The 17604-nt window shown below is 35.9% G+C and overlaps 1 protein-coding gene across 3 annotated transcripts in view; it reads left to right on the top strand.

The window, feature by feature from the left end:
- The window catches only part of RAB3GAP1 (RAB3 GTPase activating protein catalytic subunit 1), a 111034-nt gene that overhangs the window by 79416 nt on the left and 14014 nt on the right, over nucleotides 1-17604 (top strand). For all 3 annotated transcript variants that reach the window (XM_049616180.1, XM_049616181.1, XM_049616182.1), the window contains 2 exons: nucleotides 6277-6414; nucleotides 10066-10293. In XM_049616180.1, coding sequence (XP_049472137.1) covers nucleotides 6277-6414; nucleotides 10066-10293 — 366 coding nt within the window. The remainder of the gene's footprint in view (nucleotides 1-6276; nucleotides 6415-10065; nucleotides 10294-17604) is intronic.

The raw sequence follows: 17604 nt of genomic DNA, 5'->3' as shown, positions 1-17604 counted from the left end.
GAGGACACAGGACTCAGCACATATATATATAGCCATGTTCATAGCTATAATCTATTATAGTAAAAGGGTACAAAGCAAAATCAGGAACAAGAGGTGGCCCATGGGACAGAGTTTGAAAAATATCAAATACAGGCTTCCAAGAGCCCTCTCCTAGTGTGGTCACAGTCTCCAGTCTATGGCTTATCTGTTCACTTTCTTAATGATGCCTTTTGTTGAATAGGCATTCTTAATTTTAATAAAGTCTGGTCTGTTAATGTTTATCTTATGGGGACAGTGCTTTGTCTCCCTTTTAAGAAATTTTTAACTACCCCATTGTCCTAGAAATAGTCTCTTATGTTTTCTTCTGGAAGCTTTATTGTTTTACCTATTGCATTTATGTTTGTGATCCACCTCAAATTGACTGTGTTTGGTATGAGGAAGTGGTTGATTCTCTTTTCCCTATAAAGAGATGGAGCTATTTTCGTTCCAACACCATTATTCAAAAGACTTGCTTTTTCCCCACAGAATGGCAGTGGTATCTTTGTTCTAAATCACATGATCATATGTGTGTTGGTCTGTTTCTGGCTATGTATTCTGTCCATTAGTCTCTGTCTATCCTTGTGCTAATAATAGACTATTCTACTGTAACTTACGGTCTTTCTGTCATGTAGCATAAATCTTCTAACTTTGTTCTCCAAGATTATCTTGGCTGCCCATTGCATTCTTATGTAAATTTGAGAATCAGCTTTTCATTTTCCACATACAAAATAATCTTGGTGGGATTTCAGTTCATATTGCATTGAATTTATAAATCAACTTAGGGAGAATTGACATCTTAACAATTTTGAGTCCCATACCATGAAATACTTCTCATTTTATTTAAGGTTTCTTTTACTTTCCCTTATCAGTGTTTTATAGTTTTTAATGTAGAGGTTTTGGATATCTTTTATTATTAGATTTAATTCAAAAGCTTTGTAATTTCTTAAATGTTACAAATGGCATTTTTAAAAATTCCATTTAAGGGGGCCTGGGTGGCTCAGTCGGTTGAGTGACTCACTCTTCATTTCAGCTCAGGTTACCATCCCAGGGTCTTGAGATTGAATCCTGCATCTGGTTCCATGGTGAGTCATGAAACCTGCTTAAGATTCTCTCTCTCTCCCTCTGCCACTTTCCCTGTCTTGCCCTCTCTCTCTCAAAAAAAAATTTTTTTTTCCATTAAAAATATTTGCCCTGATATGTGGAAACAGTTGATTTTTGTATATGGATTTTGATCTAGCAATCTAAGTACATTCACTTACTACTTTTAGTAGTTTGTAGATTACTTGGAGTTTTGTTGTTCTTGTTGTTTAGAGAGAGGGGGCATGTAAGTGGGAGAGAGAAGCAGTGGGAGAGAGAGAGAATCTTAAGCAGGCTCCATGCTCAGCCCAAAACTCAGTGGAGGACTAGAGATCCCACGGCCCTGGGGTCATGACCTGAGCTGAAATCAAGAGTTGGATGCTTAACCAACTGAGCCACCCAGGCGCACCTGGAGTTTTCTATAGACCCACTCACGTTATCTGCTAATATAGAGAGTTTGAACTTGATTTTCCAACCTTTACACTTTTTAATTCATTTTCATGCCTTATTGTACTGTACCACCAGTGCAGTGTGATTAGTATATGGATACTTTCTCTTGTTCTCAGTATCAGGAAGAAAGCATATAATAATCATTGAGGGTATCTAATAGAGGTATCATTTATCATATCAAGGAAGTTGTCTTCTGTTCCTGGTTTTGAGTTTTTGTGTTTTTTTTTTTTTTTATGAAGAGGTATTATATTTTATCAAATGCTTTTCCTTCATATTGAGGTTATCATTAAGATAATTGTAAAATTTATTTATTTTTATTTTTTTAAAAGTTTACCTATTTCTGAGAGAGAGAGAGAGAGAGGCAGAGAGGGAGACACAGAATCCGAAGCAGGCTCCAGGCTCCGAGCTGTCAGCACAGAGCCCGATGCAGGGCTTGAACCCACCAACCGTGAGATCATTCCCTGAGCCGAAGTTGGATGCTTAACCAACTGAGCCACCCAGGCGCCCCAAGATAATTGTGAATTTTAAATGAAATAGCACATGATAAGTGAATACAGTTCTAGTTCACAATAAGCACTCAGTTTTTAGTTGTTATTCTTCAGAGGACTTTCTCTTTATATAAGTGGCTAGTATTGCTTCTCAAGAGGCAAGGATTTACTTGAAAGTTTTGTAACCAGTTTTTATATTTTGAAGTGGATTGATTAATAATCATAGAGTTAGGTGTTGGGATGTTTGCTTGATAATTTTAAACATGGATTCTGTTAACTCTGTTGTCCATGCTTATACTATTTCTTTGCCAGGTGGCTGTCATTTACAAGATTAATGTTTTTGTTTGATAGGCCTTAGCCTTTTTGCTTTATTCTTTTAAAACTGAATTCTATTTTTTAAGTATTCCATTCTTCATTTTTAGTATTAGGACAGAACATTCTAATGCTAGAAACCAAGAGTGTATTTTTTCTAATTTTGTTTTGGTGCATGCAGTTGGCATTGAGATCTTGTGGTATAAACCTTGGTTTTGGAATCCACTGAAACTAGATTTATATTCTAACACTACCACCTACTAACAGTATTGCTAGTACAAGCTGTTTTCTTTCTGAGCCTTGTTTTAATCTCTAAAAGCAAATAATAATAGATTGGTTTGCATTTTTTAAAATTTTGAGTAAATTTTATTTTTACTTTTTTGTAAGAAGGAATTCTCTCAGCCTCATTATTTTGAGATTCATACATTTTGTTGTGTATATAAGTACTTCATTCATTTTTATTGCTTAGTAGTGTTCCATTGCATGGATATACCACAGTTTACCTGTTCATTTTTTAATGGATATTCTAAAAATGGCCATAAGGAAACTTTGAGAGGTGATGGATAAATTCATTATTTTGATTTTGGTGATTGTTTTATGGGTATGTACTTATCAAATGTACCCTTTAAATGTCGATTTATACTTCACAAAAGTGGTTAAAAAGTTAAGTGGTTCTAATATCACTGATTGACAAGAAGAAAAGGAAAGTATTTCTATCTTGTTCTAAGATATCTCCAGTTTTAAAACACTACCTATTTATTTGTTTAATAAACAAATATTAAATGGTGTGCCTGGGTGGCTCTGTCGTTTGAGCATCCGACTCTGGCTCAGGTCATGATCTCATGGTCTCACTGTCCGTGAGTTCGAGCTCTGCGTCGGGCTGTGTGCTGATAGCTCAGAGCCTGGAGCCTGTTTCAGATTCTGTGTCTCCCTCTCTCTCTGCTCCTCCCCCACTCATGCTCTGTCTCTCTCTCTCTCTCTCTGCAAAAATAAATACTAAAAAAAAATTTTTTTAAATAAACAAATATTAAATACCTTAAAAACCAGTAACAGTTTGTATCACTCCGGGTTGTTAAGTATTAAACCACATACCGTGTTTAAAAACATTTGTCATGTAAGTGTCCAGCAAAAGTTAATTTTTTTTGTCTTTTTTCTTTCCAAGTTTTAATTAACAATATTCTTATTTTTAACGGGCCAGTTGCATATGTATTATCTTGGTTTGATTGGGTTAATGAAGAGTCCAAGAAAGTTATTCTGGAAGCTCAATCTTTATTTTTTTTTTTCAAATGGCTATATACTTCCTTTGTTTATTTTAGATGCTTCATTTTTCATATTCGAATTTATTATCTAAATCTAGAATAATTTAAACTTATTTTTTTCCCTCAGCATGCATCATTTTTTTTTTAGAAATTCATTTTTATATCTTACATTTAGGCAAATCAGGGCAGATTTTTAGTCTATTTTACTTTCTTTAAAGTTAATCTCACTTAAATTATAATCATTGTATATGTACTTACATAAAATGATTGGAATTCAAAATGATTCCAGTTGAAACACACTTTCACACTTAAGAAATTAGCTTAAAATGTGCCATTAATCAATTGCCTATATCACACACAAAAATAATTTATATAGATCCTTGCTTCATAAGAATTTAAGCACTCTTTGGTATTCCTTTCATGTAGATTTAGTTCAACCTAAAATTTATGGTTAGAAAAAGCTTAAAGACTACCCAATATTCTAATGCCAGGGCTAGAAGAGGAAACTATGGAGGATCTGTTAGAGCAAGAGTCGTAAACTAGTGGATTGAACCAACCTAGTAGTTCTCAAGGTTGGCATCAGATAGATGTCTGAGATTCTCTCTTCAGTTTGACGCTTCGTCGTTTTGCCCCTTGATCTTGGGTAGGGCACTTGTCTCTGCGCCTCTGTTTCATCAGTTGTAAAATGCCCTGACCTCTTCTCAGTGCTCACGTGAGATCGTGTATATGAGAAAGCTTTGGGCATATTTAGAAGGGGTAAATATTTAAGTGTATAGTCCACAGGCTACTTCCTGCTTATATTCCTCTTGATCATGTTCTTTTTCACTTAGAGTTGGCCTGAGATTTCCAGGTAGGAAGGGTTGTCAGTGTCTTTTCAACATGTCATTTCTTTCCTATCATCCTGAGATTGCAGGGCTGTAGGACAATGAAAAGTAGCTCCTTCCTAATGGAAAGACTGAAGGCCTGCTTCACTGGGGTTCATTTTTTAATTTGAGGTATTTTGATATCAATGTGAAGCTCATAATGAAAACCTAAGTATTTTGTCTCTAATTGCTAGCATTTACTGAGTATATGCCATGCTTTATTCTTCCTGTGCCTTCCCCTCTCTCTGCCCCTCCCCTGCTCATGCTCACTCGCTCTCTCTCTCTCTCTCTCTCTAAAATAAATAAAACATTAAAAAAAGAAAAAACTTCCAAAAATGAGGAAGATAGAAGAAAACAGTTATTTTGTTTGTTGCTATGTGTTTTGAATGCTATAGCTTTACCATGCTTCTATTTTATTATTGACAGATATTTGTGAAAATTATTTATTTTTATGTCATTGGTTCTTAAATGAGGAGTGATTTTTTTTGACCCCCCAGGGATATTTGGTGATGCCTGGAAACTTTTTTTTTTTGTTTGTTTGTTTGTTTGTTTGTTTTTGTTGTTGTTTTTGAGAGAGAGTGTGTGTGCACATGAGCAAGCAGGGGGTGGGACAGTGGGAGAGAGAGAATCTGAGGTGGACTCCATATTCAGTGCAGAGCCCGATGCAGGGCTTGATCTCACAACACTGAGATCATGACCTGAGCTGAAATCAGAAGTCAGATGTTTATCTGAACCACATAGGCACCCCTGGAAACATTTTTTCTTGTCATTAGGCAGAGTGGTGCTGTAAGCATCTGATAGGTAGAGGCTATAGATACTGCTAAACATCCTACAATGCGAAGGACACACCCACCACAAAAAAATTATCCAGTCTAAAATGTCATTACTGCCGAGGCTATGAAACCCTGCTTTACAGTAAGCTCTTGAAATCTAGAAGGAATGTATTTATTGTCAAGGTGCTCTAAACACTTACTTCCACTGGGCTTTATCTTACTATGTAGGAATAGAAAAGTCCATGTTTTTCTGGCTTTAACAACGAAGCAGGCAAGCTTTGTTTGGTTAGTCTCTGGATTGTTGAGTGCTTTCATATTTCAGATATAAAATCTAATGGAATCAATTCTCAGAACTTTCCTTAAGCCCCTTTCAGCAGTTTTGAAATGTTTTCTGTCACTCTTATAATGATTCTACAGTTGTATCTTCCTTTAGATTTGCCTTAGCTTCTTTTTTATTTGGGGTTACCATTAAAATATATAATGTCTCTGATTCCTAAAACAAAAATCCAAATACTTCTTGTGGGAATTAGTATTTAGAATGTCTTTGGAACCTAAACTCAAAGCAGCTTTGCCAACATAAGACTTAGTTATTTGGGGTCTTTTAGTTGAGATTCAAATTATTTGCCTTTATTTTAATTTTCATATTTATCAATTTTCTTCTCTTACTAGTTGTAATAAAAACCTGGTTGTAACTAATGATGACACACATAAACATATCATTAGGACTTCATTTCTTATCATTAATAGGCAGGAAAATGTTCAGTGCACCCAAATTCCTGTCTTTTGGCTGTTAATCCTGTCAAGAAAAACATGATAATCTTATTTGTTGGGGGGGAGGTATGCTGAAAGTCATATTTGTTATTAATTTGTTAATTTTTTATGTAGGTTCTAAAAATCTTGTGAATTTCTCTGAATTCTTTTAAATACAGATTTTGTGACTGCTAGAGATGAAATAATTGTTGTCTTTATCTATTTTTATAGTTCTGCTTTTTCTAAAAAAAGCTGTTCATGAGCTTTGTCCTTTTGTGCTTCACAGGAACCAGCACCTATGACAGAAGATCTGCTGGAGGAGCAGTCGGAGGTTCTAGCTAAATTAGGAACATCAGCAGAAGGGGCTCACCTCCGAGCACGCATGCAGAGTGCCTGTCTGCTCTCAGATATGGAGTCTTTTAAGGTGGGTCACACTGTCAGAGCTTCGGAGTCTGTTTGGAGCTATTCTGGGATGAAGCTGTGAAAGTCACTCTCTAAAGTGGTGTGAAGGCCTGAATGTCTTTTTTATTAAATGTTTTGAGATCATTAGTAGTTACAGCATCCTACGTTTATCTCCTAAAGGTCATAGCCAGACTTGGTTCTTAAATTTAAAACAAGAAAAGAACAATCTTTGAATAGTAGTTGGAAGTTGAGAATTGAATCATTTCTGTATGTGCATTGGAATGTTTTTCTCCTTTATGTGTTTATCCAATTTAATGCACAGCTTTTAGGAAACCCTTAAGATTTAACATAGGCTGCTTGTTATACTCAGTTACAGTCTACTGAAGTTTTGGAGATGTGATGAGTTCACTTATGAAGGCAGTGTCAGAAAGGTGACTGACTCTACTGAGTGGGTCATGGAGGGTTTCTCAGAAGAGTCACTATTTTAGGGTAAGTAGGCATTTGCTACCTGAAGAAGAATATTTTAGGGTTAGATATAGGCCTGTGTTGGAACATAGAGGATTCAGAGAATGGTGACATTGGCTTATTAGCTTAAAAACCCAGGGATGAAAAAGGTCTTTTTTTTTTTTTTTTTTTTTCAATGTGTATTTATTTATTTTTTATAGAGAGCGCACAAGCAGGGGAGGAGCAAGGCGGCGGGGGGAGGAGGGGACAGAGGATTCAAAGCAGGCTCTGCGCTGACAGCAGCAAGCCTGATGCAGGGCTCGAACTCATGAACCATGAGATCATGACTTGAGCTGAAGTCAGCACTCAATCAACTGAGCCATCCAGATGCCCTTGTTTTTGAATTACTTATTCTTGAAAGTAGAGGCAAGGCCATGTATATTAAAACAAACAGAACAAAAACCCCAAGTGGGTAGCCTGGTGGGCCATAGGCCTTCCCTGTGCCTCCTGCTGATACTCTGAACTGTTTCCCATGCCCAGATATTCCTTCTTGACCTGCTGCTATCTGTGATGGTCTCCATCTCCCTGTTCCATAGCCTCCAATCAGTCCTGCTGTTGTGCTGTATGCCAACTTGAGTTTCATTTTTTTCAACAGAAGCAACTTATGAAAACCTATGTCACTTTTATTGTCCCTGTTAGCAGATTGTAGGACAGTAAAAGGGAATGCTTTTATTCCCTGCTTATTTCCCCCATCTTTACCAAAAGAAAAAAAAGTCTTTAGTAAACTTCTTGATAGGTACATGTCTTTCTTAGAGACTAAGAAGATAGGGAATATCTGTGTGTTTTGTTCTGCCATGAGACGAAAGAGATGTATTGTTTTAAAATAGTAACAGTGGAAAAAGAGAGGACAGTTGGCTCTCAGGGCATGTGTTAAATCAAAAAGGTAGAAAAAGGGAATTGGCTTATGATGTATGTGCACAACAGGAAGTACCAGCCTCTGTAGCAGTTGTTTTCCTACCTGACCTCTAGCTGCCTTCATATTTATCTGCCCCTGTGCTGCTACCGCATCCTTGCAGAGGCACTTCTAGGAGGAAATTCATAATCGAAACTGTAAAAGCTTTCCTCTAGAAACATATTAGCCCCTTATGGGAAGGTTCTGTGTAATTCCAACACTGTACCTCAGCAAAACTAAGCTCATTCGACTCTTTTAGACTCATTTGGGTACCTGCAAATCTCTTAAAATATTCTTTTAATAAAAAGATTATATTTCAAATAGCCAACTTAACACATCTGCCCCTGCCTATGTGGGAATCAGTTAATAGGTTTAAGGAAATACATAGTCACTCTAAAGTAGATATGGTTGCCTCTCCTTTTTTATATGGGGGGTGACTAGTATTAGGGGCCCTTAGGAGAGTCTGCAGAGCTTTGGGTGGATGCTGATAGGTTCCTTAGGTACCTGCCCCTCTCAGTTCCAGAAGGGCAGGACCTATTCTCAAGCATTTCCTTGGAGTACATACCTGTAACAGTAGAAAGAAAACACAGCTGAAGTGAGCCCTGACCCTTTTTTGGTAGCTATAGGTTAAGCCTGGTACATGGTACAGTAAGGCAAGCCAGAAGGAAGAATTTTGGTGTGAAAGGTCTTTTTTAACTTGTGTACTACGGGATGTTTTTATGTGGGTGTGGTGTTGCCTGGTTAATAACCAGATCTTTGTACATGAATCCTGAGTCATGCAGTAATCTTGACCCATTGCAGTTTGCAGCATTTTTTTATTGCCATGATGCGTAGTCGTTGGAAGTTTATGTTGCTGACTCTCAGTTAAGAACCTTCCTCTGAGTCCTCATCCCTCAGGAGAATTTCTTGAATTGATGGGGATGGTGAAGCTGGTTGTCAGGGGACTCAGTGAGGACAAATGGGCAGTTTTGCTCTTCACATTTAAGGCTACTATTCTTATCATGTCTGTTTTCATTTTGGTCTGGAGTTATTTTAATTTAAAAAGGAAGAAAATGACCTTTCTGCTTTTTTTTTTTTTAATTTTTTTTTTTGTTAACGTTTTATTTATTTTTGAGACAGGGAGAGACAGAGCATGAGTGGGGGAGCGTCAGAGAGAGAGGGAGACACAGAATCTGAAACAGGCTCCAGGCTCTGAGCAGTCAGCACAGAGCCCAACCAACGCGGGGCTCGAACTCACGGACAGTGAGATCGTGACCTGAGCCAAAGTCGGATGCTTAACCGACTGAGCCACCCAGGCGCCCCGACCTTTCTGCTTATTAGCACGTTCTTGTTAATGTTTATATCACTTAAGTATTATAGGCAAATAAAATAGTACATATAGCAGGAAGTATATGTTGTGGTAGAGAATATAACTAAAAAGGTATGTGTTTAATGTGTGTACACATATTCTTTGAGTTTGTGTATATATACATACATACATGCCCATCCTTAGTACTCTACTAATACATCACTGGACACTTGCAAGAAGACTTCCATGCCTTACCACTAACACTGTGAAGCCTCTACTTTTTTTCCAGGCTTGAATGTAGAATTACTTAAGAACTTTGGCGTGCATCATCATTAATTCTATAGACTTATCCAGTAAATGAAAGTTTAATTAGTTGGTTTCAGAAGCTGAAAAGCAATAGTTAGAATTCCAGTTCCTTAACAACACAAAAGCAATGCATGTGATGGTAATTTGTTGTATAAAGTACAAGAATTTGATGACTGAATAGAACATTTCTGAGGTTGGCTGATACTTACTGCAGTACCAGTATTGATTTTTGAGAGAAAAAAAAGAGTAGAACTTTTCCATTATTGTGTTATTATTCTAATTGTGTTGTGTATTATTTAATTACTTGAGTCAAGCTTATTTGATATTCTTCCAACTATTGAGTACTTTTCCAACTATTGAGTAGTTACTATGCTATAATTTTAAACTAACTTATATAACTTATAGTCCACTTAAGAGAGTTATTTTCATTTTACAACAGATTTTTATGTCTAAATTCATCGAAGGAAAATGTGTTCTTTTTCTGCAAAGTGGAGACAACAAAAGAAAATGATTTTGGTACTTGAACATCTGGCCTGTTTTAAAGGCTACCCCCACACTCAGGTCACATATTAGATTTTGTAAAGATTAGGTAATTTTTGGTGAAAGTATGATTTTGCAAACAAGCTTATCACTAACTGTTGATTGTTACTGGATTCTGCTGAACTTTTTTTGCCTTATTTTAGGCAGCGAATCCAGGTTGTTTTCTGGAAGATTTTGTGAGGTGGTACTCACCCCGGGATTATATTGAAGAGGAAGTCATTGATGAAAAGGGCAACATGGTTCTGAAAGGAGAACTGAGTGCCCGAATGAAGATTCCAAGCAATATGTGGGTAGAAGCCTGGGAAACAGCTAAACCAATTCCTGCCAGAAGGCAGAGGAGACTTTTTGATGATACGCGGGAAGCAGAAAAGGTAACTGAGGTTTGGGTATCTAACACTAGAAAGCTAACTATTGTTCTAACATTTTTAAAACTTACTATAATAGATGTTTAAGCCTTAGACACACTTGAGAAGCAAAGCATTAAAATTTAATGAGACTTTTATGTATCTGCTATTCGTATTTAAGATTTTAAAACTACTTCCAAATAGGCCAAAGAATAAGACATGCATATTTTATATAGAGTGCTTACCATCGGACTGCCTCATAGCATATGACAAAAGATGGTCACGTCCTTTGACCTAGCAGTTTTATTACCAAAACAGTTTGTTAAAGAAATAATGAGAAGTACATAAAGATTAATGTATAAGAATGGTGTTCAACAAAGTTTTCTAGTGTCAAAGTAGACACAATAAAAGTTTCCGAAAATAAGCTTGGTTTAATAAATTATGGTATAATCCATTTAGTGGATTGCTTTGTAATTGTCAAAAAACATTTGGAGTTCTGGAGAATAGTGACAGCTACCTGATAACAAATTGTCCTACGCTTTCTCCCTCCCAGCTATCCCCCAAACCCCATGAAATTAATAAGTAAATAAATCTATGCCTTTGGCATTACTAAGAGATAGAGACCTTAGTGACCTTCAAATTAACTCTAAGTTGGGAAATAAGCCAAATTTCAAAGGAGTTCCTAGTACTGTAAGCCTGTGGGTGTAGAGAGCGGGCAGGGAGTCTTCAGAAGAGCTGAGGGATGCAGAAGACTTAGATGGAGCACGGAGCCACCCCAGAAGGAGAGAGCCTAACATTAATACTCAGTGCAGGTACGGCTTGATAATTCACAGCACTGGCTACAGAGAAGGGACTTTAAGTAGGATTAGAAGTAGAAGTAGATACTCAGACGTTGCCTTGGGAAGAACTAGATATATGGAGAAGGAATTGCCCCTTTGAGATAAAATGGTGATGGGAAAAAAGGAATAAGGGGGAAGTTAGGAATCCTGCAGAAATGCAAGAGAAATAAAACCTATCAATCTCTGTCACCTCCCCTTCTCCCAATCCATTAAAGAAATGGTGCAGAAGAGAGCACTTTTAAACTGTGACATGACTAGGATTAGTAAAGAGCAGACCATATCCATACAAAACTACTATAAAAACAAAACAAAACAGAAAATGCAGATTGGGTCATTTCAGCTAATGAAAACATTTCCCACAAAATTGACCACGAAACAGGAAAAAATTGTAACACTCTAAAGAAGTAAGTTGTCTTCAAACCAGCTTGGGGAATATGAAGAATCATGTTTAATCAGAAATACTAAGAGCCAAGAGCAGAAATGGACCAAAAAACTCCATGAAGAAATGAAGCCACAGCTGGTTTAACTCTCAGGATAGGAGTAGAAGAAAAAGACAACCATATCAAAAATAAAGACTAAATTACAAAGGGCCTATAGGAGAATAGATTTACATTTAAATTTGATAAAAGTAAACAAGGAAAAACAAAAACAGCCAAGAGAATGAAAATGGATGAATAGTTAAAGGAGTTGAAGAGAAACTAGTAAAAATGGAAGATAGGAAAAGTAGAAGTAATATTCATTTTATCAGAGTCTTTGAAGAGGAAAAACCAAAACACTGGATCAGAACTAATATTTGAAACTGCAATCCAAGAAACCTTTCTGGAAATAAAAGAAAACCTGAATTTATATATTGAAAGAGCTCCCTGGGTATAGAGGAAGATGCACCAGAAGTAATGAACTCCAAAATACATCACTATAAAACTGCTAGAACTTAAATAATTAAAGAAAAAAAATTCTCAGGACTTCTAGGCAAAGAAATGAAAATAATTTACAAGGAAAGAGAATTAGATGTCAGATTTCTCAAAAGCAAGGCAATGTGGAGCAGCATTTTCAAGAACTGTAAGTAAAAAGTATAAACCAAAGATATTATATGCCACCAAAGTGTCCACATAGTCAAGACTATAAAAATATTTTCTCTGAGTTTTTGTACGCACACATTTCTGTACATATTCACCCTTCCTGAGGAATCTACTAGAGCTGCCCTAATAGAACGTTCTGCAGTGTTAGAAACATTCTATTGCTGTGATGTCCAAAATTATAGCTACTGGCCGTATGTGGCTATGATGAAAACTTGAAATGTGGCTAGTATAACTGAAATTTTAAATGGCTACATGTGGCTAGTTGCTTCCTTATTTAACAACATACAGGAGGATAAACTTCATCCAACCAAGATGTGACTGGGGAAACTTTGACAGAGGGCCTGTGGTGAGCATTTTATTTCTTTAATTTTAGAGCTAAGACTAAAACTGAGGATATAGGTAGAAGAAGATGTAAAACTTGTAGTAGAATGAGAAGTTGGGACAAAAAGAGGACGAGGGGGTGGGGAGGGAAGTAGAATGAGATGATTGATTTAAATATAAATAGATAATAAGTGGTAATCAGAAAATACCCATTTAAAAATTGGGTTCCACGCTGATTATGGAGCCTGCTTAAAATTCTCTCTCTCTCCCTCCCTTTGCCCCTCTCCCCAGCTCATGTTCTTTCTCTGTCTCTTTCAAAATATCAAGTAGAATAGATTAAATTAAATTAAGTTAAATTAAAATGTCAGACCAATTGCAAATACTTAGAGTTAAAGGGAATTAAGGGCACAAAAAATGTATTACTGCAAAGATAGCTACTAAAATAAAAATATAGAACTTCCTAAGGACCAGCAAAAATTGTTTTAAAAAGAAAGAACACACAACAGATAAACACACATAACAATGATCACATCACACACAGAATAAGTCCTGTAAAATCCAAGTGTCTGCTACAAACAAGAGATTCATTGATGCAAAAAGGCTACAAAGTCAGAATGGCTAAAATAAAAAAGGTAAGAAATAACAAGTGTCGACAAAGATTTGGAGAAAAAGGAACCCTCATGCATGGTGGGAATGCAAATTGGTGCATCCATTATAGAAAGTAGTATGGAGGTTCCTCAAAAAACTAAAAACAGAATTAGCGTGATCCAATAATTTTACTATTGGGTATTTACCCAAAGAAAATGAAATCACAAATACGAAAAGATAGATGTTCCCCTGTGTTTATTGCAGCATTATTCACAAGATCCAAGATTTAGGAGCAACTGGAGTGTCTTTTGATAGATGAATGGCTAGAGAAGATGTGGTATATGTCTATAATGGAATATTACTCATCCATAAAAAAGAATAAGATCTGGCCATTTGCAGCAACATGGATAGATCTGGAAGATATCAAGCTAAGTGAAATAAGTTAGGGAAAGACAAATACCATATGATTTCACGAATATTTGAAACTTCAGAAACAAAACAGGGGTGCCTGGGTGGCTCAGTTGGTTAAGTATCGATTTTTGATTTCTGCTCAAGTCATGATCTCACAGTTCGTGAGTTCGAGACCCACATTGGGCTCTGTGCTGAACAGTGTGGAGCCTGCTTGGAATTCTCTCTCTCCCCACCCCCCTCACTCTGCCCCTTCCCCCGTCTCAAAAATAAACTTTTAAAAAACCTTAAAAAAAAAAAAAAAAACACTGAAACACAAGAAACAAGACAACTGAATAAAGAGAAAAAAAATGGACCCTTAAGAATAGAGAACAAACTGATGCCTGCCAGAGGGAAGATGTGTAGGGTTGTGAGTGAAATAGAAAAAGAGGATTATGAGTACACGTTTACTGTGATGACCACGGAGAAGTGATAAAATTGTTGAAGCATTATTATTGCCTTAAACTAATATAACACTGTACTGTTATGCTTCAAAAATTAATCAAAAGTAAAAAAAAAATACATAGAATAGAGATATGATTAGAGTAAGGGTATAGCCAAATTATTCCTTTAGTTTTCTGCCTATGGTTAATTATATAATTAAATTTATTTTACCATATACACAAAAAGAAGGTTACAGAGTAAATAATGGACAGATTCATCAGGTACCTGAAAGCAATAAAAGGGTTATGATCCTGATATGAAATAAGGTAGAATTAAAGCTGAAGAGCATTAAAAGATGCTTTATAAGCTAAAAGTGTATTTCACAAAGAGGGTATAATATTTGTTAATGTTTATACACTAAATAACAGCCATCTGTATAAAATAGGAAACCATAGGAAGTAAGGGAAGAAACAGATTGAAACATACTCATAACAGAGGACTTTGACCACATTACTCTTTGTACAAGACAATCAAGTAGTCAAAACTAAGGAAATATCTAAGTAAGATAGTAAGGCTGATCTTTTAGATATATCCCAAACACTGTACCTTAGCAATAGAAGCTGTACCTTCTTTTTACATGCACATGGAGCATTCACAAAAACTGATAGTATATTAGGGCACAAAAAAAACACAGCAGGATTCATCATGAAAATATTATCAGTACTCTGATCTCTGCAATAAAACTAGAGATTAAAAATGAAACAGCAATAACAAGGGATGCCTGGGTGGCTTAGTTGGTTAAGCATCTGACTTTTGATCTCAGCTCAGGTCTTAATCTCAGGGTCGTGAGTTCAAGCCCCACACTAGGCTCCACACAGCCTACTTAAAGATAGGAAGAAACAACAAAAAAAATCTAGGGCTTCTCCCTGGAAATTTAAAAGCCTTATATTAACTTTTAGGTAAAGGAGAAATACTAAAACAAACTTCTGAAAAATAACAAAACACTGTATATCCGAATCTATAAGACATATTTAAGGAGTCATGAAAGCAAAATCCATAGCCCTAAATACCTACGTCACAAAAATACAAGGCGTGCATGGCTGGCTCAGTCAGTGGAGTATGAGACTCTTGATCTCAGGGTTGTGGGTTCAAGTCCTATGTTAGATATAGAGATTATTCAAAAATAAATGAAAATTACTGAATTAATAAATTTCTAACTCAAAAAGCTAGAGAAAGAACAACAAAAGTAAAACTATAAGAAAACCAGAAGAAGGCAATGCTAAAGATAAAAGAGAGTGATGAAGTAGAGAACAGAAAAACATATCAAATTAATAAATATGATTTTATTTTAAAAATTCAAAATTGACAAATTGTTGCTTTAATCACAAAAGGAAAGGAAAAGCATGCATTACAAAATAAGAAATGATAAAAAGTGCCAATAATTATTGATACAGAGGAAATATTTTTTAAAAAACAATACTTTATATGATTGTGTATATAAATTTGAAAACCAAGATGAAATGGAGGATTTCTTGGGACAATACAGTATATAAAAAAATGATCCCAGTGAAGATAGAATATGTAAACAGACCAGTTTCCATAGAAGAAACAGACAATTATCAAGAAATGACCCCATAAAAAAACACCAGGCTTAAGCTGGTTTCACAGGGGACTTCATCTAAATGTTGAGAGATCAAATAGTTCAAATGCTGCTTAAATTGTTTCAGTACATAGCAAATGAAGGAAATCTTCCAAAATCTTTTTATCGTAAACTGTGACTATGACATTGGTCCCTAAGACTGATAAAGGAGGCATATCTAAAAAAAGTACAGACCAGTAATACTTAAGAAATTTAATGTAAATCCTTTTAAGTTTGTTTAGAGAGAGATGAAGCTGAGGGGCAGAGAGAGCCGAAGAGAGGGAATCCCAAGCAGGCTCCTTGCTGTCAACGTGGAGCCTGATGTGGGGCTCTATCTCATGATACCATGAGATCATGACCTGAACCGAAGTCAAGAGTTGGACACTCAACCGCCTGAGCCACCCAGGCACCCCGAATGCAAAATCCTAAATGAACAGGCTCTTACCACTTTGAGATAATAATACATGTCAACTGAGTGCAACAGTGATTTTTTTTTGAAGTTTATTTATATAATTAACTTCATTAATAGGTCTAAGAAGAAAGTATATCATTATCTTATATGTACTGAAAAAATCTTTGATAAAATTTAATACTCCTTTCTAATAAAAGATTCAGAATTAAGAATGGATGGATACTTCCTTAAAATAAAAAAATGTATATAGACCTCAATCCTAAACAAAGCATCTTAATTGGGGAACCCTAGAACTATTCTCACTAAGGTCGGGAATGAGGCAAGGGTGCCTACTGTCTCGTTTAACGTTATTTAACGTTATTTTGGAGACATTAGTCAATATAATTAGAAAAGAGAAAACAGAGACATAGAAGTTGAAAGAACTTTTGTTTGCAGCTGCTATGACAGTATACCTGGAAAAATCTAAAGAATCGGTGATAAAAGTAATTGAAAATAATTCAGCAAGGTAGCAGAATATAAAGTTAATATGTGTCTAGTAGCCTTCATATATACAAATAATAATCATTCTGAAGATGTGAATGACATTTTCTCTTCATTATAAGTGAAAAAAAAAAAAAAGGTGAAATGCCTAGAAATAACCGGAAATGATAGAAATATGAATAAAGAAACACTCCTGAAAAACACACATGAATAGATATCACTTGTTCTTGGTTAGGAAGTCTCAACATCATTAAGTTCAATTCTACTTAAATTAATTTATAAATTTAATGCAGTCCCATAAAGTACGAAAAAGTCTTTAGTATGGAGCCAGACAAGTTGATACTCAAATTTATCTGGAAAAATAAACATGCAGGCTTAGGACTCAGAGGTTTGGAGAGTGACTTTTAATGGGTTTTTTTTTGGTTCATGGATGTGTTTAAAATTGTGGTTTTGGTTGTACAACTCTGTAAATATACCTAAAACTATTGGATTGTACACTTTAAATGGGAGAATTGTTATTTTAAAAAAGCATACAAGAGTAGCTAAGAATGGATTGTAAAGAAAGAGTTATGAAAAGAAAGCTATGAGGCAGGTGAATGGTGGGGGGGTGGGGAACTAACCCTACCAGATATTAAAGCATAATACATAGTCTCACTATTTAAATAATATGATAATGATGCATAACTAGACAGCCCAGTGAAGGAGAATGGAAAAAACATAAATACATACAGAAATCTAGTATATGATAAAAATGTCATCTCAAATCACTGGTATGGATAGACCTTTTAATAAATCTATTTGGGATAACTGAGTAACCATTTGGCAGAAGATAAAATTAGATCTGTTTCTCATACCATACATAAGAATGGACTGAAAAAGAAAAGGGGTGCCTGGGTGGCTCAGTCGGTGAAGCATCTGACTTTGGCTCAGGTCATGATCTCACTGTTCATGATTTGGAGCCCCTTATTGGATGAGCACAAGCCCCACTTTGGGTGAGCTCGATCCCCGCTTCGGGTGAGCCCTGCTTCTCTCCCTCCTCCTCCCCCTCCCTCTCCCCCTTTCTGTCCCTTGTGGGATCCTCTCTCTCTCTGCCCCTTGCTCATTTGTGCCCTCTCGCTCTCAAAAAAAAAAAAAAAAAAGTCAAAAGAC

The sequence above is a fragment of the Panthera uncia genome, assembly GCF_023721935.1.
Source record: "Panthera uncia isolate 11264 chromosome C1 unlocalized genomic scaffold, Puncia_PCG_1.0 HiC_scaffold_3, whole genome shotgun sequence".
In the NCBI taxonomy this organism is placed as follows: domain Eukaryota; kingdom Metazoa; phylum Chordata; class Mammalia; order Carnivora; family Felidae; genus Panthera; species Panthera uncia.
Note: the sequence above shows the minus strand (reverse complement) of the source record. Positions and strands in the feature narration are given on the sequence as shown.